Source organism: Pleurodeles waltl, chromosome 11, assembly GCF_031143425.1.
Source record: "Pleurodeles waltl isolate 20211129_DDA chromosome 11, aPleWal1.hap1.20221129, whole genome shotgun sequence".
In the NCBI taxonomy this organism is placed as follows: Eukaryota; Metazoa; Chordata; class Amphibia; order Caudata; family Salamandridae; genus Pleurodeles; species Pleurodeles waltl.
In genome coordinates, this window is record NC_090450.1 from 527,151,498 (window position 1) to 527,177,512 (window position 26,015).

Sequence of the window (26,015 nt, forward strand, 5' to 3'; positions counted from 1 at the left end):
TACTTTGTCCTGAAGTGGGAGCAGATTTAGCCCTGTGGGTTCTTCTAACAGAGATCAATAGAAGGTGCAGACCTTTTGTTTTACACACGTCCAGCAGTGTTCTTAAGAAGGAGCCCAGGGTGTCACATTTATACCTGCCACTAGCCTATTGATGGGGGTCACTGCTCCTGGCATCGCCTTGACTAATAGGGAAAAAGGTCTCAGCAGTAAGTGTACCCACTTTATCAGAGGTCCATGTATTCCCTACTGCAAACAATCCCACAGTCCCCCTCTCTGCCTAAAGCCAAAATTGCATAATCTTTCTTCCCCTGTGCAGAGCTCATGTGCTGACCCTAGAGAGTTACGCTACCCCACTACGTTTGTGTTTTGCTTTGCTTTTGCCACCCTAAGTGCGCCGGGTATGCCCAGACGTGGGTCCCGGGCTCACTGTGCCACTGGATTCAAGCTAGCCTGGCTGATGAGGGGTGAAACCCTGAAACCGGTCCAAGGATGCTTGTTTCCGGTCCAGGGAGAACCTGGCCTGGCAGTTCGGGCTGGACTGTTCCCATGAGGAACAGGGTCAAGACTGATTTGCATATGGCTGGGTTCAAACTGGTGTGGCATGGTGAGCAAAATAATGGATGGATTAAACCCAGATCTGTGACTGGGGTGAATGTTTGATTGGTTCTGCATTCCGTCCATCCGGTTACGCTATCCCACAGCGTTTGTGTTTTGCTTTGCTTTTGCGACCCTAGAGGTGTGGCCAGGGAAATGAGCAGTGCTTCCCCGGTGGTCACTTAAAAATAGTTATGGGAGCATCTCCTCTCACTCTGGGACTGGTGCCTGGCTGGCTAGAAGGACGATTAAGGGGCAGGCCCAGGTGAGGGCTACATCTGCCTGTGACAGGGCAGACCCCTTTTCAGATAATTAAGTTCCTGTACCCTACCCAGATGGTCATTCTGTCAGAGGAACAGGACTCCACCAACACCCAAGCCCTTAGTCCCAGCTCTGGGAGGCAATTCACGCTTTATCAAGGAGCTATTCAGCTCCGAAGTGATAGTTGGAAACTCTGGCAAATGGGCTGTTAGAGGCTTTAGGCAGACTAATGGAGACTTTTTAAAAGCACATTTTGGGAAATGTTTGTTGCAAATCCAACTTTGCCAATGACATGAATTTGTAATAAGTATTTTAAAAAGTTAAAGGACAAGCATTTTATCAAATTCCTAGGCGGAGATAACTTTATTAACTTTATTAAAGTATCACAATGCTTTTCTATGTAGCTGCTAACCTTGCTTAGGTGAAAATAGCTTTCAAGGCATGATCACTGTAATGGTATGTTTTACGTAAAATTTTACATGCTCCACTTTTAATTATCATGCACCCTACCTTATGGGCATTTAAGGTCTACTTAGGAATAACTTATTAACATTTAAAAGGAGGGTTTAGGCCTGTCAAAAAGGGTTTTTTGAAAGGTTGAATTTGCAGTTTAAACCTGCACAGCCAAGGTAGTGATGGCAGGCCTGCAGTCATGTTTTGCATTGTCACTTTAGTGGAGAGACTATGGGCCAGATGTAGCAAAGGTTTTTACCCATTCTGTGTCTATGGGAAAAAGTGTTATTACATATGGCCCTATATGTGTTGCAGTCCACTTGTACCATTTGGTTACAGGCCAGGGATACACATTGCACCATATATTAGGGACTTATAGGTAAGTTAAATATCCCAATTAGAAGTATAGACAATTTCAACATGTTGAAGGGATCAGAGCACATGCACTGGGGCCCGGTTAGCAGAGTTGCAGTGCACGGAATTAAAAAACAGTATCATCAGTCCAAACAAATTCAAAATCATGCAAAAAGAGGTATTTTCCTGGAATTGTCATTTGTCTTATGACCAGAAATACAGTTTCTAAATTCAAAGGCAACATAATTTAGATCTATACATTTCAAATTCCAATGACACAGTACTATGTCCCATGGAAGGACTAAAACACAATATTCAACTACACTACACTGCACCCTTGGGTGCTGCACACCTGTGGTCATCATCCCCCTCTCCCCTCGACTCCCTTTATCATGGACTTTCAGCCATATATGTCAAATGATTTCCAAATGAATGTTTGTGTTGTGTATTCCTCAAAATTTCTAAAATGAAGTTAAAATGATGAAACACTTGTCAGTTTAGAGGTGAATGGTGGTTAGTGCATATCTGTATGTGTGCACAAGAGTAAACATGCATCCATGTGTCTATATATTTTTATGTGTCTCTGTATCATCTGGTTGTCAGTCAGTATCAGCGCCTCATAAAGGAGGCTTTAGCTCATAACTGTAATTTCTCTGAGATCTTGTACCTTATTTAAAGTGGATTAAACTCACTGTGAGTGGTCAGGCCAAAACCTCACCAGATCAGACCTTTTGGAAAACTGACACTGACACCTGAGTTAATAAATTGTCATATTAGGCCAATTTATACTGGTATATGAGAATAACATGTAATAGTACTAGGATATTCATCCAGGTCTTTTAGAATTTGTGGAATGAAAACCACTATATTTTGTACTTCCTCTTGGTTATACCCGGTGGGTACAGATCATTTATTTATCCCATGTTACTCTCTCACCTAACAAAAAAATCATCTATTCATAAAACATTTTTGTCAACAGAAGCAAGAACTACTCCACATATCCAGAAAACATACAATTAGCAAGGTGGCTCTTATGGAAGTAACTTACATTTGTTTATGCTGAATTGTGATTGTTTTATTAAATATATGTTTTCTCTTTTTAAAGGCTTGAAACCAACTGTCATCTCGTGCAGTCAAAAATGTAAAAGAAGTGGGACACTAGAAAGCAATTTCTGTTCAAGCAATTTTGGTAAGAGTGTACATGGTTTTCACAATATTTTTATTAATAACTCTGAGATTACCATCATTTCTCCGAACAAAGGCATCAATGGTGCACCCAAAGTTGTTTTTATGCTCTGTTGTGTTTTCATCTGTTTCTGTGTTTCAGTCAGTGCTTAATTTGAGTCGGTGGTTTGCGGTGCTCAGCAGCGGCATATAGGGGCATATTTATACTTGTTTTGCACCGAATTTGCATCTTTTTTACGCAACTTCGGTGCAAAACTAACTCCATATTTATACTTTGGTGCTAGACCCATCTAGCGCCAAATTTATGGAGTTAAAGTCATTTTTTGGATGTGGAAACCTACTTTGCGTCAATGAGATGCAAAGTAGGAGTTCCCGTGCTAAAAATAACTCTATGGCCTTAACGCCATATTTATACCCCGTGCTAAAATCAGACACAGGGGAGGGAAGGGTCAAATAATGGTGCAAAGCTTGCTTTGCACCATTATTTAACATCAGGGTCAGGGCAGGCGTTAGGGGACCTGTGGGCCTATTTTCATGGTGGAGCCCACAGGTGCCCTCCTCAGGGACACCCCACCTACACCGGAGGGACAGCAGAGGATGGGGGACCCCATCCCAGGTAAGTATAGGTAAGTATTTTTTGTTTTTTTTAAAGTGCCACACTGGGTGCAATGGCCATGCCCAGGGGACACTGGTCCCCTGTGCTGGCCTTTGGGGTGGTGAGCATGACTCCTGTCTTTTCTAAGACAGGAGTCATGTGGTGTGGATGGTTTTGCGTCATAAAATGATACTAGGCTGGTTAGAGTCACTTTTTTTTACTCTAACCTGCCTACCGTCATTTTTTGGTGCAAAACCCCCTTCTTCCATACAGCCAGCCCCACCCGGCTAACGTAATTGTTTTTTACTCTAGCCTACCCTTTGCACCGGCTTGCACAATTCCATAAGTATGGTGCCTGGCTGGTGCTCAGAAATGGTGCAAGCCGGTGCTAAACCTTTTGGTGCAAAACTGCATTGGTGCAGTTTTGCACCAAAAAGTATAAATCAGGGCCTTAATTCTCAACACCAGTTCTAATGACAGTCTGCCATGTGGTGACACTGATTGTCTAATTCTGAGATGAGCACAACAACAGTTGTTTAATTATTCAGAATGCATCAAAAATGAACAATATCTTCCGCCAACGTCACTTTGATACCTTTTGGTGGCCTGAAACAATCTGAACTGTCACATTCGTAGGAGCTTAGGGCCAGATGTATCAAACAATTTTGCATTCACAAGATTTATTAAAGGCATTCACAGTGCAATTTCAAGGAATCGCTAAAATAGCGGTTCCCTGAAATTGCAACTCCATTTAGGGAATCGCAAATTGCGATTCTCTAAATAGGAAATCACAAGTAGGGAATTCCTATTTGCGATTTCCAAAGCACATGTATCATGCATTTTCTAAATGTGAATTGGGCATTTAGGAAATGCAATTACCAACAAATCCAATTTGGTGGTAAGCATGTGCAGTTTAAAAAAAATGCATTATAAATGCATTTTTAAAAATGACATGTAGTGCACACATGCCCCCAGGGCATGTGTGCGCTTCACATGTCCACAAATATTTTTTGGGATTGCATCAAAGGGGGCCTTAGGCCCCCAGCACCCTGGAGTTTGCATTACGTAATTTGAGAATTCCTAACATGAATTTGCAAATTAGGTAATGCAAAACCATTCACACCTATGGGCCTACAGGCCCATAGGCATGAATGGAGTCCCATTCCCTAAGTGCAATTCGGTAATAGAGATTGTAATTTTTACCGAATCGCAATTTTCATACATCCCATTTTGCATTTCTTAAATAGCGATTTCTTAAAAAATCACTATTCAAGAAATGCAAACTTGGAGCTTGATACATCTGGCCCCAAGTGGCTAATAGGTGTGCTGGCACTGTCATTGGCAGCACTGGTAGTGGCAATGGGTGAGCAAGCTGCAGGGGCCTCCTGAAAAGGGTCCTTACGCTTATTTATTTTTTTCCAAATTAAGCACTGGTTTCAGTAGATCTTCGGGTTACTACTTTTAAAGGAAACTGGTGAATATGTGACCAAAGCAAGCATGCTTTTGCCAATCCAAACACACAGAAGGCGGTCTGTTACTAAATGAACGTGTTGATTCAACCTCTCATCTGGCATGTTTTCTGACTGTGAGAATATGTTAATATTTTGCTCAAAAACGTATGTTTGTCAGATCTAAAACATCCCACACACCTGCATAATTTAGTCAGAGTATGTTTTTTCTAATAGCTGAAATAGTTCTCCAGCATAAAAAATGAAAACGTGTGAAAAGCAAATGTCGTTAGTGTTATTCTACATTTTAGAATCTGGAAATAACATTAATCAAGTGCTGCGTTGCTATGGTACCCAAAAATCGCGCTATGTCCAATAAATATGGGTTACAACTCCATTGGAGATAATAGAAAATTGACACCCAAAGATATTAAATTTTTGTAAATAAATATTAGGACACAGTATTTACGTCAGATGTTGTTTCTGCCATTTTAGAATCTATAAATACATAAGTAGCATGCCTTAAATATCATGTAAAAACCTATTGGCCGTTTGGAGTTATTAGAAAATATGCACCGAATGATATAATATTTGTGTCAATGATATTTAGACCATGGTATTTATGTCAGGTGATATTTCTGATGCTGATATTTTGTTCTACAATTGTTGCTTTCAGATCAGGGGCCCTGTCTGCAATTTTGAAATGTGGAATTTGATTTATGATCTACCTTTTTAAACAACAAAACAATAATTTGTAAACTTCATCAAAGGGATAGAGACTTTATGTTGCTAAATATATACTGTATACTGCGGGGTTTCCATTGATACAAAAAGCAAGCAATTGTTCACACGGTTTAATCCAAGCAAAAAGGAAACACATAAGGCCATGAATGGTTAACCACGATGTTGCAATTCAAACAGTCTCACAACTTCATACTAATGACATTCATCCATTCCAATAGGAAGGATACTATAGGGGTCACAGGGGCAGCTGATGTTGTGGCAAGCGGTGGGCCGGGGCAGAAAACAAAGACAACAAAAATAGAAAAAAAAGAAAAAACGTAACTTACCTCACACCCGCTGCATCGCCGCCGTTCTTCTGACTCGACTTAGTGCAGGCACAGGCTCCCATGCTGCCCTGCCTCCAATCCTAACGCTGCTCTCATGCTGCCTGTCATTCCCCAGGGCCCAATGATTTATTATCGTTCTTGTGCTACAGGCAGGAGGTGACGCTTCTCTGCAACAGCGTAGAAGCCGCCGCTGATGGCTCCAGCGTTAACAAATCCCTACAATATTCACTTATTATAACAAAAAAAACGGAAGCGAAAATGAGTAAAAACCATTGTATATTTGTTTAATATTGTACAAGGATTTACAGAGTTCAGGATTGGGACACCCACTTTCCTATTAACTGTTTACTGACAACATGCCCCAGTGAAGTTCAGCTGCTTGAATCAAATTGTTATCTATCCTGGTGGACCTATTGTGAGATTCTCTTATCTACTTTTTGGGTCTGCTTACTATTGGAAAGCTTTGTTCAGATAATGCAGCTACATATATGTGTGTTCTGCTTCTGAAAGATGAGGGTGATAAAGGAATCACACAAAAGGGGAGCTACCTCACAGAAGCAATGAAAAGGGTTCACATACACAATTGTTACTGGGACTTGGGCATCTCTTCATTGGTACTCTCTCTGTGATGAATGTGGCCTGGTTGTTATGTGACTGTGAAAGATTCTGTGTCCCAATAAACAATGCTGCTGGTTACAAGAATGGAAAAGGGTCACCTTATTTACCCCTAAAACAATGTCCCTAGTGGGAGGTTGGGGGTGGGTTGTGCTTAGTTGAAAAGCACGATGGGGAGGATTTAACATTCTTTAACGCAACGCAGCAAGACAACTTGCTGTGCTGTGATGCGTGTGAGGGAGCGGGCAAGAATGTGCCATATCTCGCAAGATATGGCACATTGCTTTGCTCTGCTTGCGCTGGTGCACAATCAGCAGGCTAGCACTGAAGCAGACACCCTTGCACCATGGAGCAAGGGTGCCTGTGTTACAGGCAGGCAGACCACTTTTTATCTGTGAAAAAAGTGGATTATTAGTTGGGGTGGTTGTGAGACTGCACCAAGTAATATTGTCACTATTCCATGTCAGGTCCAGTTAGGTCTCTTTAAATCAAACCATATCTCAGTGCTAGGTAGCTTTGGCATGGAGCAATCAGGTGTAACCCAAAGGAAAACTAGCGTAAAGCACTTATCATTACCCAAACAGTCAAAAAATAAGAAACACAACACAATAAAAATCCCAAGTCAATGTTTCAGGCCAACCACTATTGAAGTTGTGAGTTGGATGCAGGTGCCGGGCTGATCCTGGTCAAGATTTTACCTTGACACTTAGAACCTTTTCTGGTTCTTATTGTTTTCAATTGAGGTTGACGGGATCCTCTGCAGCTGGTAACTGACATTGGGCTTCACGTTGATGACCGGCAAAGCCTAGCAGTCTGGTGAGCATCGGACTTTTTGTCCAAAAACATTATCTTTTGCCTTTAGCTTGCAAGTTGCAGTTCTGTGAGGGAAACTCTAGTACCAACCAATGGTCCAAAACCTGGGATGCACCTCTTGGGAGCTAGGACTTGATCTCAAAGGTTACACTAGCGGAGTCCAGCACAAGTCCAGTGGCTACTAGTTAGCTTAACAGTTGGCAGGCGCAGACTTCTTTAGCTTTTGTATCCCTAACGCTTAACAAGAGGCTAGCCATCTAGTCATTGGAGTCAACTCATTGGTCCTTGGGAAGTCAACCGCAGGAGCAGCCCTTGTCTTTCTGAAGTCTAGTCTTGGTTCAGCAGGTGCAGACCTTCTTCTCTCCTTCCCAAGTCCAGCTGTGTTCTGAGGCTGGTAGCCAGAGATGCTACTTTTACACCAATTTTGAGTTTATGGGTGAGGAGGTGAGGAGGTGAGGAGGACGTCCCACATTAACGCCATTTCCTGTGGTGTTGGAACTAAACAATCCCACAGGGCATCTCTCTACCCAAATTCAAGATGTCTGAACCCTTCTTCCCTGAGTCGGAGCTATGGGCACATCCCTGAGATGTGCTCAGGATAATGAGCCCCCACCCCTGGAAAACCTCTTCAGCAAAGGGTTTTCTCCCTTCTGGAATAGATGCCAGCCTGTTTACCTAGACAAAGGAGTGGGTATGCTACAGAATGAATCGCATTTTCCTATTAGAGGCAGCAGCCTCTTTGAAGCTGGGCCATATGTGGCCTCAGCCCTCTGGCCATCTTGATGGAGGAGGTCACACCTCCTCCTCCCATCAGACCTTTTGTCCCGCATTGCTGAGCGTGTTTCACACTCAGAAACGGCTACTGGAACTTTGGGGCAAAAAAGTTTGAACTTTCTAAAATCACTTTTAAATTAAAAGTTACTTTAAATCTGACTTCAGCAACGAGTCAGCTTTAATGTAACAATTTAATTAGAAAAACTTGGAGTACTATATTTGGTGATCCCAAATAGAAGTTAACACCGAGCGGCTGGGCTAGTGAAACTCCAAGATAGCCAATGGGACTGCCTGCCTTACTACAGTGAAAACAAACATTGCAAGTTTTTACTGTCAGGACATATAAAGTATTAAAGGAATATGTTTTGCTTTTTGATATTTAGGCCCATATTTATACTTTTTGCCGCAAACCAGCGCCGGCACTGGTTTGCGTCAAAAGTTTTACCGCCGGCTAACGCCATTCTTACGTGCCATGGGGGCACCTTATTTAAGCATTGACATTAGCCAGCGCTGCGGGCTGGTCAGAGTAAAAACAAAATGACTGTAACCAGGCATCGCCGGCGTTGGGGAAAATGGGGGTTGTGCGTCATAAAATGGTGCAAGTCAGGTTAGAGTCAAAAATCATGCCTCAAACCGGACTTGCGCCATTTGTTGACGCACAACCCCACTGAAATTACTCCTGTCTTAGCAAAGACAGGAGTCATGCCCCCTTGCCCAGTGGCCATGCCCAGGGGACTTCTGTCCCCTGGGCATGGGCATTGGGCACAGTGGCATGTAGGGGGGCCTAAATTACCCCCCCCCATGCCACTTAAAAAAAAAAAGATTATACTTACCTGAACTTATCTGTACTTACCTGGGATGGGTCCCCCCATCCATGGGTGTCCTCCAGGGATGGGCAAGGGTGGAAGGGAGTGCCCCTGGGGGCAGGGGAGGGCACCTGTGTACTGCTTCCATGGTCAGAGACCATGGAAGTGAGCCCACAGGTCCCTTATCTCCTGCCCTCACCCAGGGGTTAAAAAACGGTGCACAACAGGCTGTGTACCGTTTTTTAAGGCCCGCCCCCTCCTGCGCGTCAAAATGACGTGGGAGTATAAATAAGGCGCACAGGCCTTAAAGTCATTTTTTGGGCGAGAAGGCCTACCTTGCATGTCATTAACTCAAGGCGGTTCCCCCATCCAAAAAATGACGCACACAAAGGAACTTTGACGTCCGCGGGGTCGGGCGTCATAGTATAAATATGGTGAACGGTTTGCGCTGAATGTGTGTCAAAATGTTTGACGCACATTTTGTGCAAACGGAGTATAAATATGCCCCTTAGCACCTTGCCTTATGGGCTACTAAGGCCTTTCCCAGAGGAGACCTACATTTATTAAAAAGGAAGGTTTGGACTTGGCAAAAGGGCTTATTTTCCCTTGTCTGGTTGGTGGTTTAAATGCTGGTCAGCTCATCTGCAATGGCACGCCTAGATCCATGTTTTCACTTTGTCACTGCAGTGGTGGCATCATGAGTGCTGCATTCGACTAGTGATATTTAACTTACTACCCATGGGCACCCTTTGTGCCATACACTTGGGACTTCCAGGTATGTTAAATATGCCTATTTAGGGTTAGCCAATTGTAATATATACATACTTTAAAAGGCAGAGCTCATGAACTGGTGTCTGGTCGGCAGAACCCAGTGCACGTCAGAGTAAAAAAACCTGCAGCAGCAATCCAAAAAAGTTAGCGGATGATCCTACAAAAAGAGGCACTTTCTTAAATTGTCTATTTATTGCTTCTTGCTTCTCCAACAATAGTATCAATGGTGAAAAGCCTACCAGTGTTAATTACAAAACTGCTGAATCACTTATAATGCACTGTAAAATGCAGTTAACAAGGGAAGTACATTTAAAAGAATTTTAATATGTCTAAATATATTTTAGATCTGTGTACATGTTATATATTTGTTTTATAAATGTATGTTGATTAATGGGTATATTAAAAAATCAGCTGTACAATGGCAAGCCATCTTAAAGCTGGAATAGCAAGTTGTTTGAATGATCTAGGAAACTAGGGGCTGGGAGTGATATTTTTTATTTCTTAGGATTTAGAGGATTGGGATAAACTGAAGAAGGGGTAGAAGGAAAGAGATTAGCAAGAGTGGCATTAAAATGTGCAGAGAGGTGGGTGAAGCGTGGTGGTAGGGAAAGAGTGGAATAAGATACATGACAGGAAGGTAGAAGTGGATCAGGAAACCATAAAAACAGCGACTAGAAAAGAAGACGATTTAGAAGGAGGATAACAGCAAGGAAAGGAAGGCAATGGATGGAAGGTGAAAATGTGATAAGGAGAGAGTTAGCAGCCGGCACTATTCCCAACAATTGCTTATCTTCATTACACCTTATGGTCAGCTTGGGCAGACTAAAAAATGAAATGATAGAATTCGTGCTAAGAATTAGGGCAAAAGGCAGTGGCAACAGCCAGTGAATTTTAAAAGTATTGGGAGTAATCCGTCGGCCCAAATGGCACACAGAGAGAGCGCTCAGATGCCTGAGAGGAAACTGTGGGGTGCATGGGGGTCTCCCCAGCAAGATATTGTTGAAAAAGATGGACCTAAGTGGTTGGTAGATTTTATAGCACAATCTTCGAGGATATTAGATTAACGCCACAGACTTTACAGCCAGATCTAAAGAAGCACTCATGAATTATTCCAATACTTTCCAAAATGGTTCAAGCGTTTATGGCATATTCAAGTGTTTTCAACATAAAATAAGAAAGGCTGACCCTCTCCTGGTGTGTTTGGAGATTGCGTCCCCCAAAAATCTTTGTGACAACTGAATCAAACAGTGCATTTCCCTCAATTCCCAATACTCCTTCAATCCACCTTTTTACAACTTTACAAACTCATTGATCAATATAATAATACATGACCTTGGACCCTCTGAATTCTGTATTAACTATGGTGTCAACTATGCTGTCTTCAATGTAGAGGATGCCTCAGTCTTCCATATAATTGCACATCTGTGCAATCTACGTTATGTTGTCATGTTAATAATACTTGCTGAAGCGCACATTCACCAGTGGCATCTCGGCGCTGTAAGACTAAGAAAACGAAAAAGGATCAAAAAGTCAAACTATCATGTAAAGAATTGTCTTATGGAGATGAAGAAATCCTTAAAACCCGAACTAGCACATATAAGCCTGTCTAAACATCCACGTCTTAAGCTTTCCTGAATGTCAATTGTCTGTTTTCTAGCCTCAAATAATCAGGTAGGAAGTTCTACAACAAGGAGGCCCGAACTGAGAAGCTCGGGCCTTATATATGTTTCTTCTTTTATCTCGGAACCTGGAAGTTAGGTGCTGCAAGATCTTAATCTGCGGGAGGGAACGTATTTAGTAAGTGAGCATCTTTGCTAGGAAAGGGGGAGACAAACCTTGTTGAGCTTTACATATAGTACAGGAGATTTTGAACTGAACCCTTTCCCTAATGGTTACTAATTGTTTCAGGGTAGACGTCACATGGAAATGCCCCAGAAGTTTAAATATGAGGCGGGCTGCTTCATGTTGAATAAACTGAAGCCTCTGGATCACATTATTTTGGAGAGCTAAATAGAATTGGCATAGTCTAGCTGAGAAATAACAGTAGCCATAATCACAGTTTTCGAGGCTGGAGAGAATAGAGGAAAGTTTCCCGATCAATTTATAAAAATGCATTTAGATGCAACTGCACCAATCTGAGAAGTCACCGTTAAACCACTAGCTAACAATACACCCAAACTCTTAACCATAGTCTTAGGCTTTGGAGGGTCACCCATCTCTACTGGCCAATAAAGTCTGCCCCAGAGGTCGATTTTGTTGTTTCGAATCATGATCTTTGTTTCACCAACATTTAATTTGAGCTGGTACCTTCCCATCCAGCATCAGAAGAATCGCATGTTGTTATGAAATTCCAACTACAAGGCCAAATAGATAACTATCTGGGAATAGTCTGTATAGTTGTTCACCCCACATCCCCTAGTTGCAAGTTATTTAGTTAAGGGTCTAACATTTACATTAAATGGATGGGGCAAAAGGGAGTACTCGACATGTAATCTGGGTAGATGTAGCAACAACAGACCCAGCATCACTGCGTGAGTGCAATCCTGCAGGTAGGATTTCATCCAATTCAAGGTTGTATTATTGAGCCCTTTTGCCTCCAAACAGTCGGCAAGAATCTAATGGTTGATCTAACGCAGCTGATATATCTAATTGTACCAAGGCAGATGACCCACATCCCCGTCAAGCCTGAGATTATCCATTATGGCCATTATCACAAATTCAGTATTGTGGCCCGGACGAAAACCTGCTTACTGTCGCATAATGTTATGTACATTTTGCAAGTAGTCATAAAGTTCCTGCACTATTTGTGCCACCAACAGGTTTTCTGAATAGGGAAGAAAGAGATGGGATGATCATTTTTTAATACCTTAGGGTTGTCTCATTCTTTCTTTAAAAGAGGGATCACCCTGGCACTTTTGAAAATTTTAGTAGTTGATCCCTGAAGGAGAGATTTGTTCAAGACATTAAGCTGCACTTCATTGACCTTCCTTATGTTTCTGAACATATGGAGAGGACACAGAACTGCACGGGATCCTGATTTGATACTCTGGTATTCAGTAGTCACTAACCCATTTTAAACATTGCAATCTCCTTTTGGACTAAGCACAAGCAACGTTTATCACTATCCTGCCACCGAAACTGGGAGAATGCCCCCTTTGCATCTATTATGCCTGGTGCAGGCATACTGTAGCGCAAAGGATTACAAAGTGGCTCATTGCATGCATTGCACCACTTTGTAAATTTGCCGCTGCGATTTTGTCCTCACTGGGCCACATTAGCGTAAAAAAATTAAGCTAATGTGGCACAAGGAGGTGCTGGGGCCTCTTCAATATACCCCTAGGTCTTTTAGTGTGCTGCAGCTGAGAATCATTACAGGTGCTTGAGCACACAACTGTATGAAATCCATACATCTGTCTTGCGTTACTCTGCATTGGGAAGGTATTACATAGGTGGAGGGTCAGGGGTGTAACAGAGGTCCCCGCAGCCCCTGTGGTGTGGGGTGGCCCCCAGGCTTACCCATATTGGACAGGGCTCCCTCAGCCCCTGCTGATGTATGCGTGGGTGGCCCCATCAGCATATCTTGTAGGAGGGCCCCCTCACCTTTTGTTACGCCACTGTGTAGAGTGAGTGTTTCCACACATTTACCCTTGTATTTTGTGGCATTTCCAGATTTACCAAGATATTTAAAGAGGGGAATGTGTCAAAATTGTACACCTTCCAAATAGAGGTCTAAAGAGGAGAAATAACTTTATTTCTCTTTGTTGTTTCCTCTTCCTAAGTGTGCTGCATTCTGCAACACCCTTAGAAAAAGGAAAAAGCCTCTAAGGATTGTTTTTGTGCACGAAAGTGTCCCTTCCTGCACAATAAAGCAGCCTGCCTGCAATGCAGGCACCCTTGCACCATGACTCAAGGGTGCCTGCGTTGGCGCTAGGCAGTCATAGTGCACCAGCTCAGTGAACATGCAGGAATGCACCATATTTTGGTAAACATGGTGAATTCCTGCAGTCTGCATTTGATGCAGCTCAGAAAGTTGTCTTGCTGCATTCTGTTGCTTCAAATAATAATACCTCTAGGTCTTAATTGCCATCTTGAAGTGGCTTTTTAAGAAATATCATTTTATTATGTTCAGTATGTTAAACTTTTTGATGCTATCCAACCACAGGCGGCAAAGATGCTGGCAAATTTCTATAAGAGATGACAGTAGGCAGAGAGACTGCAGAATCACTGAAGCGCTTTTGTTGTTAGACCTTTAGTGACCTTTAGTCGTACACATTTTATACAATGTGTGACCTCAGTCCGAGAGTATGGCTTTTTTTTTTTTTTAGTTGAATGCAGTGTGTCTCCTAGTGCCACTTTGGAATCTCTGTCAGCCAAGAAAGTCTTTATGATTATTCCTGGTGACATGCACCCACAACAGCTTTTCAAGATTTAAGAACAAACAAATTGATTATTTAACTGATCTTTTCCAATTAAACAAAATCCAGCTTTCCACCAACCGTGTGTTCAACATGACTTAAAATTTCAAAACAGCCATTTTGCCTGTATCAACAGGGATGATGTTAGTTGCACACACATTGTAAAATAATGATTAATTTACTTCTCACAAAATTCCCTCTCATTCTGTACTCTGTGCAGGACATCTGGGGTGATTATGTCACCCTGAACACACTTAGGGCTTGATGACAACTTTGGAGGACGGTGTTAATTCGTCCCAAATGTGACGGATATACCACCTACCGTATTACGAGTCCATTATATCCTATGGAACTCGTAATACGGTGGGCAGGATATCCGTCACATTTGGGACGAATTAACACCGTCCTCCAAAGTTGTAATCAGGCCCTTAGAGCTTTGAATGGATGTGAACCTTTTTGAAGATATTTGTCATAACCCATGTTTTGTCCCTTAGACTCGTTTGCCTGTCCTCCTCATGCTTCCTTTTGATATACTTTGTGTTTTGCTCCATAAAACGACTGTCCTGTCACACCCAAGAACTCTCTGCTATGGAGATAAATAGGGTGAGACAATATGGCTCTTCAATTTGTTGAATGATGTGGTGCTGCAGAAATTGAGTGGGAGCTCCTTATAACACAATCCGTCCTTCAAACACGTGACCCTTCTAGTGCTGGTCTTTATTTCATGTGGCGGTACCAAGTCGGAAACGTCTATAGAGAAGGTGCCAGGAAACTCAATTAAATCCACCCTACTCTCATCCCGAAAGGTCAAATACCTATGGGTGTTGCCAGGGGAATGCAGGAGTAGGCTAGGGGAGCTGTAAAGCAGTGTTGTCCCCAGCAAACCATAAATCCAACAGAGATGCACCCCTGAGGTGGCAGTGCTTCCCTAGAGGCAGGCCTTTACCCGAAAAGACGTGTGTGTGCGGGAACATTCGGTGGAAGCTTTTGTTTTCCTGGACCACCAGCAGTTGGCTAAAGACCTACGGGCCATATGTACGAACACATTTTCCCATAGACACAGAATGGGCAAAACTGCTTGCTACATCTGGCCCCTAGGAAACTTGGACAGGTGAGGGACGGATTTTTATAGGTGTGTGACTTCCCCTCCAGCTGAAAGTCTACTTGTTCTATTGTTTGCAACAGCATTTCACTTCTACTGTCCTGCAATGTGTGTCAGGCTAGTTTCAGGGAGTTAACCCACCTTTAATTACTTTGGATTCTTTCTCTAAACGGCAACACTGGGGTGATTGTGACTTTAGCTTAGAAATTAAGTATTGAAGTTTCTTCTACTATTACTGAACCAAAAAAACATTTTTTTCACCTTAGTAATCACAGGCACAGTTATTACCACGGCCATCCGAGCAGGCAGCCTGTATGCTACAATTTCCATCATTAATGTTTACAAAGAAGGAAATCTGGCAATCCAACAAGCCGGCAAGCACATGAGCGCCAAGATCACTGTGGCCTGTAAGCAGTGTCCTCTCATCAGGCGAGGTGAGTAGAAAATAAGTCAGACAATTGTATTGTGTGATTTGGCAGGCCATCTGTCTTTCTCTTTAGAAATGTGTCATTCATACCCAATTTATTTAAGGAGCTGTTTTTATTTTTCATTCATAGTCTAGAAGACTCTCAATGAATATACTGCAAACAACACAAGTATAAACCTAATAACAACGAACATAAGACAAAAGGATTGAATACAAGTGCAATGCATACAGAAGGCTCTCCTTCAGTTTATAAAAGACAAGACACCACAATGACATCACACAACATGAAAGGAAAGAGGCAAAGAAGAATGCAGCACATCCATACATTCCAGTAAAATCATTACAGATTTCTACATAACTGTCCAGTTTATGTGAAGTAACAAAGATGTTTCCAGGGTTGCTCATTTGTGAAGGTCCAGTATAAGATTTCCATATTCTAGGGATAAATGTTTTGCCAACTAATAGGGCCTGATTTAAATAAACATTACCAGAGCTCATAGGTCTCACCTTTGGGAAATTTTGCCTTTGCCAATGTTTTTTAGCGATGCTGTACAGCATCCCAGATGAAGTGCAACGTGGCTAAAGAGTAAACATTTGTGATCGCGCCTACAAAATGACCTGTGCACTTTTTTTTGCTTTTTATTTACAAAACCGAATCGGAGTGGTAAAAAAAGGTTTTTAATAGTAGTGCTAAAGCCTTGCATTGATTTTTTGAGGTGTAGGTGGAGGGAAGCAGCACAAGGGTTTTGTTTGGAGGAGCAACACAGAAAGTGCAGGTGGGGAAAGCAATACAGAGGAAGCACATGGGCTAGAGAGAAGAACATGGAGCTGTGGGTGGGAAGTACACTGGCAAGAAAGCAATGTGGGGGAGAAGCACACAAGGGTGAGCACAACACAGAGCGGCATGGGAGAAGCACACATGTAAGAGAGCAAATGAAGTAGGTTGGAGGGGGAAAGAGCAGTACAGCTATTCAGCCACCTCTTTTTGCCTCTGGCCGAGGGCTCTACACTGATGGCACTCAGATTCTGCTCTGCCTCCACTGACACTCTTGGGACCAGGCAGAGGTGACAGGTCTTGTAGATGGTTCAGCTCTGGATGCAGCACAGCTGGGTTTGCCTCAATGACAATAACCCCAAAGGCTTGTTCCTTGGCTGCTCTTGCTCCTTAGCACTTAATTTCAACAGACCCAAATGTGTAGGCTCTGTACCTTCTCCCAGTAATGGACTCACCTCTCTCACTTTGGAAAGTTGTTATCTTCAATAGGCCTTTTTGGGTGAGATTCTTTCAAACTGCCACGTGGACTCCTTATTACCTAGATGGGTCTTCGGCTGAGAGTTGGCTCAGATAAGATGTTGTCTGAAGACCAACAGTCTGAAAATTAGGAGGTAAGGGAGCTCTTCCCATAGCTGAGACGGGTATTGAGCAGTATGGATTTTGGATAAATGGACCTCTGGGGCAGTTTTGTTGCCAATAACCTTGCCCTAGGAAAGGAAATACATTGTATCATAGGTGTACTGGGATTGGGGAGCCTGAGGATTTTAGTAGGATTACCAATGGTTGACTAGGTTATACTCTAAAATAACCAGCTCAACCCACTCCAAGGTGAAACTCAGTATGGAACCTGAAGAAAAGGGAATCATTTCTTCCAACTATGAACTTGAAAGCTTGAGGCTGTAATATTATAGTTTGCTCAGTTCATTAAAAATAGTGTGTGCTTTTACAGATACAGCTTCCAGGCTTCTCTTGCTAAAGACTGAAGGAAACATATTTTGTTATTAACTACCAACTTATACACACCTATAGTTACCTGCGAGCTGGCCATTGAACATTCCTAGACTTTAGGAGGCGGTTGGCACTGTCATTTCAAGGATCAGGCCACGAAAGGGCCGGCGTCCAGTAGCAGCGTAAGGAATTCACGCCTGTTCGGTCTACAAATTCTTGGCCAATGGTGAAAGTGATACACATTGCCAGACAGTGTAGAGAGGTATCAGCACCAGATATAGCAGGAGCACACATATTACCTAACGGTCATTCTTCCTAAAGTCCTGAAGAGGCCTAAAGTAACAGTGAGGCCGAAACATGTCAACAAGTTTTGATTGGAGTCAATTGAAAGTTCAAGAATCGAAAAGTCATATGAAAATATGTTTAAAGTGGTTTGTGCTGAAAAACCCCCCATGTCTGTGACATTATGTGACATTATGCAAAGACTACCTCCTAGGTGGATTACGTATAAAATAAAGTGCATAACCACATCGTGGGTAATAATGTAGGAAGATTGAAGACAATAGTAACTGCATTTTAAACTGTTATTTTTTAGTTGAAGATGTATGGTGATTTTTGTTAAATCTTTCATTTTCTTGCTTTTCAGTTTTTTTGTTTACTGTTGTCAAAATACAGCCTAGGTACTACTGTAGTTGAGAAAAAGAGGACTACTATATGAAAACAAAGTATATTAAATGTTGCATAGAATTCATACTGAGATCCCAGTGATAAATTAATGTTTCATTGTGGCATAAAGTAATGTATGATCTGTCCCTACCATATATCATGTTTGTGCTTACTGTATTCTGTGCCCAGGTTTAGTGGGTTATTTATGCATACACGTATTTAGATAGGCCTTAGGTGACAGCAGTGAAAACATATTAATATAGTTATTTTTGGCTTTTTCCATAGATAAAATTGAAAACCTTTTATCAATTGTTTCCCAACATTTGAACCACAAGGTCAAATTGTCTTCACTTATGTGTTATTTTTGTCATTTTTAAATAACCTGGTCTGAGCTTTTAAACTCTTTACATATTAACTGTGTTGTTTTTTAGCTAAATTTTGTACGTACATTGCATTTCTGGGAGGAAAGCCTTGCTGCTTGCATCAATCTACCAATGGTGGGCCAGGCAATCCTTAATTAATTTAGGGGCTTATTTCCAAGCCCCTAGTGCCACTAAAGTGTCATTTCAGCAACGCTTCAGTGGCGCTGTGCCCATTTCCACAGTTGCAAGGCGGCGCTAAGCCACTTTGCATGGCTTAATGCTACCTTGTAAATATGCCCCCTCCCCAATACAGTTGTCTGCGACAGAGGGGCGTGCAATTGGGGTTGCTGTGGGTGTTTCCACCCAACACCCTTTGCTTTCGACACTGCCTCAGATTTATGAGAAATAGTAAATCTGAGGCAGCGCCAAAAATCAGCGCTACCCCAAGGGTGATGTTAGAGTGGCGCAAGGAGGAGAAATACTGGCAAAAAGCCAATAATGATTGTTTATGTGCAGGACGGTGTCCTTTCCTGCACATAAACAATCACTAAATAATGACAATTTACTACTCCTTTGTGTGCTCCATTCTGCAGCACAAATAGAAGTAACATATCACTATTATTGATTGTTTATGTGCAGAAAGGGACTTCTTCCTGCACATAAACAATCATTCCCTGTAATGCAGGCAACCTTGCACTATGGTGCAAGGGTGCCGCAAGGTTGCCTGCGTTGGCGCTAGGTAGCTGAATTTAGTGCCAGAGCAGGCAGAGAGGACAGAAATGCTCTGCATCTTGTAGATATGGCACATTTCTGCCCTTTCCCCAGTGGCACAGCAAGATACGTGCTGTGCCGCCCTATGGGGGCCACTCAGTTTTCTTTTATGATTTGGATTGCTTGGCCTTGTGGGAGCTCAGTCACAATACTCCAAAGGCCACATTTAAAAAGCATGTGTCTCAAAGACAATGAAGTCTAGCTCTAAAAGGAAAATCCAAAGTAAGCTTTCTAATAAAAGCAAAAAACTGATGTAAATCCACAAGCTGGTAGAATTTCGCACACCCTTGCTCATGTGACCGACAACAAGCTTTGCCATTGTCCTGTTAGAAGACAATATTATCCACTGCCCTGCAATATCTTCCCTCAAAATCCCTGTGTGGTATCATCAGGGCTGCACTGGAGCTCTACAATAGCAAATAATTTATATAAATTCAAATATATTACTATGTGGGTAATAGGTTCCTCTGTGCAAGTCCCCTCACAAAGACTATAAGAGCCTACTCATTGAAGGGGTTTAAATTTTCCAAAATTGTCCTTATTATGTGCATATTTTCACTTCGATGAACATATCTATAATTAAAATATTTGCCACACTTATGAAGAACACCAAGATGTTCAGTCAAAGAACTCAACCCTCTCATAAATCTTGATCTCCCAAGAGTTTTTGCATTACCACTCACCGTGTGCTGCTACTTTTTGATACCCATAAACAAGACAAATTTACCAGTCAGCAAGTGACAAGTTTCAGAACAATTGTGCTGCAGTGATCTTCAATAGGAAAACCCTCTACTCAAATATTCCTCTTTAGTAGATACTCAACTCTAATCATAGACAGGAGGAGCTAACGTGACAACACACAAGTGGTGAAAGCTTTCTGCCACCACACCTGTTGATTTTCAACAGAAAAAAACAAGGGAATGCTCACAGTAAATGTGGTGAGTGGTCAATACTTCTGCAATATCCTGTAATCTTCCTAAAATTCCCATTACCTATTTTCCAGCAAGCTTCAGAACATCACATCTACCCATAAATGCAGCCCTCTCTCTCTTTGTATCTTCCACACATATATAACAATCCCAACATGTCTACAGAGTTTTACAAAGTGCCTTACATATTTCTTAATGCTACATGTTTCTTTCAACAGGTTTAAATTACATTATAATGGGACAAGTAGAGGAAGATGGGAGAGCAAAGATTTTGCCTAACAGTTTTGTCCTGAGTTTCAAGACCAAGAACCAGAAGATCCTGAATTCCTTGAAGAACAGGCGATGTTAGAATGTGACTGTGGTTGACCAGAAAAATCTTCACTCCAAAGCAATTCAATTCTTCAAGCACACAGGCACAGGGAAGCAGCTATTGGGATCAGCCCTTTCCTGCTAAACTACTGGTTACTCTCAATGAAACCTATTGGATGTTACCTGCCTTTACATTCATCACGATCCTACAAGCTGAACTGAACAAAATTCTGACTACTTAAGCTTTTAATTTAAATTTGTTTCACAAATATGGATTTATAGAAATGGGCTATATATTGGTGTAAAATATGATGAATTTCTAGTGCAATATTTATGATAATATAATTTTTTATCTGTTTAAGTATTTTGTTCTATGAGTTTATTTTATATAATGTTTCTATTTCCATCTATTCCCTGCTTAATAAAATATATATAAAACCTTGTGCACTGGCCATTGAACACTACATTGGGAAATGGCCTTCGACCAGGGACAGGAGCTTCAGAATGCCTACATTCAGGGCTCCGTCTATGTGGGTGTTGCAGTCTGCATGGCAATATGGGACCTGAGAAGTGAGGTAGAAAATAGGATGGAGTCACAAGAAACCTAGGGCCTTATTTGCTTCCAGACAGGGGAACAAATGTTGGGGGCAAATTGTACACTGACTTTCTGCTACCTGCCTGTGAATTTTGTGCGTTGTCACACATAGTGGCCTAACCAATGAATATTAATTAGGTAGTTCACTGATTGTGACCCTTTGCGATTGGCTAAAAACATAGAAAATGTGGCCTAAAAGGTACAGGAGATTACTATCATTGCATTTTGCATTCCAACTAGGATTTTTTTTTTTCTTAAAGCAGCCCCAGTTCCTAGAAGGTACCTGGTGCTCCACTGGTCTACTGGCCTCATCACCTGAAGCGGCCTAACATAATTCTCAAAGGCTAAGCCATTCATTGGGGGCAGCTTTCCCCTTGTGAATAGGTTACCATGAGTTCAAAGGTTTGCAACCATCACTGCAGTTATGAACCAATGATACATCTCAATTCAAATCACAGTTTCATGCCCCCTCATACTCGTGCCTCAGGATGAGTCTCAAAACCCTTTTTACGAATCAGAAACTTGGTTCCAAATCACAAAAGTGGCATAGCATATTAGAAAATACAGTTTTTTTGTTGCCAATGCTGTGATTTTGAAATAATTGGGTTGTCAAACACAAAATGTGTTTCTATATGTGGCTCCTCTTTCTGGTAGGGACTAGACAATGCTTTAACTACAAATTATATAAGTTGAGGATAAAAGTTACATTTGGATAACAAAGAAGATATATGTTAACTTGTGGACTTGGATTACTGGAGGATGCTTTCCAATAAATAGTTCTACAACCACAAAAAAGGTAATTTTATGCTTTCACAAGATGTGCCTGATTTACAAAGAAAACAGTATTGAATGTGCTTGCCCAGCTTTGTTTTGTTCATGCACAAATCTCTGTAAAGAAAGGCCATCAGTTCAACAAGAGGCAGAACTGCAAACTCACCGAGCCTGATTCATAAAGGTATAGTTAGACTTTTGGTCTAAGTTTATACCAAAAGTCTAACTATACTGCTTTTTGGTATTCACAAAGGTAAATTATGAGTCTTTACGTCTGCATTTGGGGTGGATTCTCCACACTGGGTGCGGAGTGGAACCTCCGCACATGGGGTGGAGACTTCACTCCGAATGTGGAGATTTTGCCCCAAATACAGACATAAAGATACTTCTCGTAACTTACCTTGTGAATACCTAAAGTTGTAAACTTAGGGGCATATTTAAGAGCCCCTAGCGCCACCGAAGCATCACTTTTTGTGACGCTCCAGTGACGCAATGCGCACTTACGGACCCTTCACATGCAGCACTTTGTGTGGAAGGGACGTGCAATGGGTGTTGCTGTGGGCACTCCACAGCAACACCCATTGCATTTTGACACTGCCTCAGATTGACGAGTTTTCGTAAACCTGAGGCAGCGCCAATTGTAATGCCACCATAGGGGCCGTGTTAGCATGGCGCAACAAGGGGAAATATTTTCATTTCTCCTCGTTTTTTGCTCTTTATTTGTGTGCTAGAGCAAATCGCCATTTAAGATTGTTTTCCTGAAGGAAGGTGTTCCTTCCTGCACAAAAACAATCTAATCCTCAACGCAGCCATCCTTGCACTATGGTGCAAGGCTGGCTGCGTTGGCGCACAGCAGCACATTTAGCACCGGCGCAGGGGGAAAAACAGTGTGCGCCGTATCCTAGTAAATATGCCACATCCCTGCATTTTGAAAATGTAGGTGCACGACTTTGCAAAATTTGGCACAGCGCCACGCACCATCATTTTCTATTAAATCTGGCCTTTACACTTTTGTCTAAGTTTACCTTGGTGAATCGGGCCCACCATTTATGTGTGTAAATTGTGAATGTCCGAGAAGAGACAACTGACCATTAAGGCAAATGACTAAAATGGCCATGAAGGAAGCCCAATTTAGAATAGTATTCTGATTCACAAAGTTATATCAGTCACTTTCTCCAATTTTCCTTTAATTCAAATTAGGCCTCGTCAAAATAGTTGCAAAGCAGAAAGTGTACTTGGCCAACGGCTCCAGTGCATTTTTTGAAAGAGGTGGCGCATACCAAGAGTCAAGCTGCTCATAGATGAATCTGGCATAATTGCGTACAATATTGTGGTAAATCCCTGTAAACGGAAATGTTTGTTTCTGATTTTTAGGTATTTTCTACAGTTTTTAGCTGTTTTTACTGGAAGACCTTCCAATTGAGGACAGTATGTATATATATATATATATATATATATATATATATATATATATATTAGACTTTGGGCCAGAGCACTGCTTACCATTTGATGGCTCTCTTGACATTCTAACTCTTATTGTTTTTTTTGTTTCCGTTTCTTGTATTTTTCTTCCTATATAGCATATTATATCCGTTTGATTGGATGGTTTATTTCTTTTCACTGCTCAAATTCAAGGGACTACTTTTTTCTTATGATTGTAGGACGTCATGTGACTGCATGTGTTTTCTTGATGCTTCTCTCCTCAACTCCATACTCTGTGTTGCTCACTGCTCCTGTCAGCTTGTTTGTTGATACCAACCAACCAATCATCACCGCTTGACAATTTGTTTTATTTATCCCTGTCCACCCTCGAACCTCCTCCATTGCCTCCTCTGTCCCACTCAGCTTTCTTTTCTGTTTTTTTTTTCCCTGTAAAGGCTCCCACACACCTAAATCCTCCATTCCTTACCCTTATTTGCTCTCCCTGCTCACAGGCATTTACATTTTCTATGTCCAGTCTGTCGTTTAAGTCCTGTCTTTCTCAGCAGCAAACTTTTTTTTTACATTTGTTTTGAAAGGTTATAGAATGCTGTAATTTGGTACTGACCCTCTCCATTCTAAACAACACTTTCACACATACTTGGTTAAACTTTCCATGCTATATGTGCAGGAGGTACTTGGTGATGTGCAGGGGGGGGAGAGCAGACACTGACCGGAAGGTCAGTGTCTGCTGACCTGGTCACTTCTAGTTTTTGGGGAGGTAGTTGTATGTAGGTAAGTATAGATTTACTAAAAACTCATATATGTACATTGATGACATATATATCTTAAAGGTATGTAGATGTGAAGTCAAGCGATGTAAATGTATATTCTTCTATATACCCCTAGGAGCATATTTAAGTTTAAGAGCCCCTAGCACCACCTTAGCGCCGCAAAAGCAAAATTTGTTTTATGCTAAGGCTGCATTAAGGTGGATTTCCCCTGTGCCATATTTACAAAGTGGTGCAATGCATGCATTGCGTCACTTTGTAAACATTTGCACCACATTATGCCTGCACCAGGTATAATTTATGCAAAGGGAGCGTTCCAGTGCTAGGAGGCCAAAAAATGACGCAGTGAAATTTAACAGATTTCACTGCACCATTTTTGGCATCATTTTTAACACATGCCCAGAGCAGGCTTTAAAATGACGCTCCTCTGGTAACCTATGGGGCTCCTTGCACTTTGATACACTAGCATCACAAAAAATCACAAGTTTTTTAAATATGCATCTTAGATTTATAGTCTTATGGTAACCCATCTTCTAGTCACATTAATTTTGTAAGATGAAATTTTTTTCACACAATATTCTAACATACTACCAGATGGGTTCACCAAAGGGACCACATAACCTGTGGCATCTATGGACTGCATTTTTCCCAGAGTCCCAGGTGATCATCACTCCCCTGGCTTTGGCAGGTGGGCGAGGATGGTGCTGCTGCCCACTCTATACAGTTTGCATTCTTTTCAGAAAAGCCAAGGCTGGGATAAGAGGGACTGTACAAAGAGATCAGAGCACACTCAACTGCAGGAAAGCTCATTAAACTGTGTTGTCCGGTGGTGTCACATGCCTGTCTCTACTCCCAATCTCTCTAAGTCATGAGGAGACTGACCATGTTTTTAGTCCAGCTGTACCAGTCACACCATGTGCGTGAAAAATGGCTTATGAAAGAAGAGTGCCAGCAGTAGCCTGAAAAGAAACTAACGCTAAGCCACTGAAGTGTGGGACTTAGGAGCCAGGGTGAAACTGTGTTAGTTATGTTCATGATCAGCTCAAGAGCTAAGAGGAGGAGGGTAAGGTTCCAGAGTTGAGACAACTAAGAGCCTTATGTCCATTTGTCTTTGAGTATGACTGTGTGTGTATGCATGTGGGACTGCACTACTGATGGGGTGTCACCTCTCCTCTGCTTGCATGTCCTTTTAGCTAAGCAATGTGATGAAACTACTTTCAGCAGCAAGGGAACCTGGTGGCAAATGTGTACAACCATCTCAATAGCAGATATGTGCAGGATGGGACAGTTTCCAGGAAGGCTGAAATGCACACAGTAAATTTGGATAAACACTATTTCATAACTTGCTGAAGGATTGCGAAGGGCATGGCCTTTTAGCTGAACCATGTGATGAAACTACTTTCAGTAATGTATGTCCATTGAGACCTAGATCGGAATGAGAGTGAAAATGCGTTAGTTGGGTGCATGTTCAGCCCATGAGTTGAGGTGAGCAGGTATGGTTCCAAAGCTGAGACAATGGAGAGCCTCGTGTGGATTTGTCTGTGTGTATACATGTGTGCACATTTATGTGTATTTCTGTGTGACATGGTGTCCCTACCTGATATACTGTGTTCCTCGCTGGAGCGATGCCTGGTGTCTGATACCACCAATAGTATATGCTATCCCCCAACATAAAGGGTTAATCTCTGGCATAATTGGCCAGTTCATGGCATACTGATGGCAATTCTATAGTAAAAGTAATCCTTGACCTATTTTGGGAATTCTTGATCTAATTATAGCATGCTGGCAGCCATCATTGACATATTAAGAGTGTTATTGGCCTACTGTTAGCCATCCGTGTCAAAACGGTGGCTGCCACACACATAGTAATGACCATGACTGATACACAGTGGGCATACTGGTCATACTGGTCATTATGGAGTCCAATGGTGTCCCTAGTATAAAGGTGGACATTATTGACATAATACAGGCATCCTTGATGTTCTGGTGACCGTCC

General features: G+C 41.9%; 1 protein-coding gene across 1 annotated transcript in view; it reads left to right on the plus strand.

Moving 5' to 3' along the window:
* The window catches only part of PCOLCE2 (procollagen C-endopeptidase enhancer 2), a 244,345-nt gene extending 223,459 nt beyond the window's left edge, over positions 1-20,886 (plus strand). The window contains exons 7-9 of the mRNA XM_069213912.1: positions 2,768-2,851; positions 15,523-15,690; positions 20,353-20,886. Coding sequence (XP_069070013.1) covers positions 2,768-2,851; positions 15,523-15,690; positions 20,353-20,483 — 383 coding nt within the window. The 3' untranslated portion in view covers positions 20,484-20,886. The remainder of the gene's footprint in view (positions 1-2,767; positions 2,852-15,522; positions 15,691-20,352) is intronic.
* Positions 20,887-26,015: the final 5,129 nt, after the last annotated feature.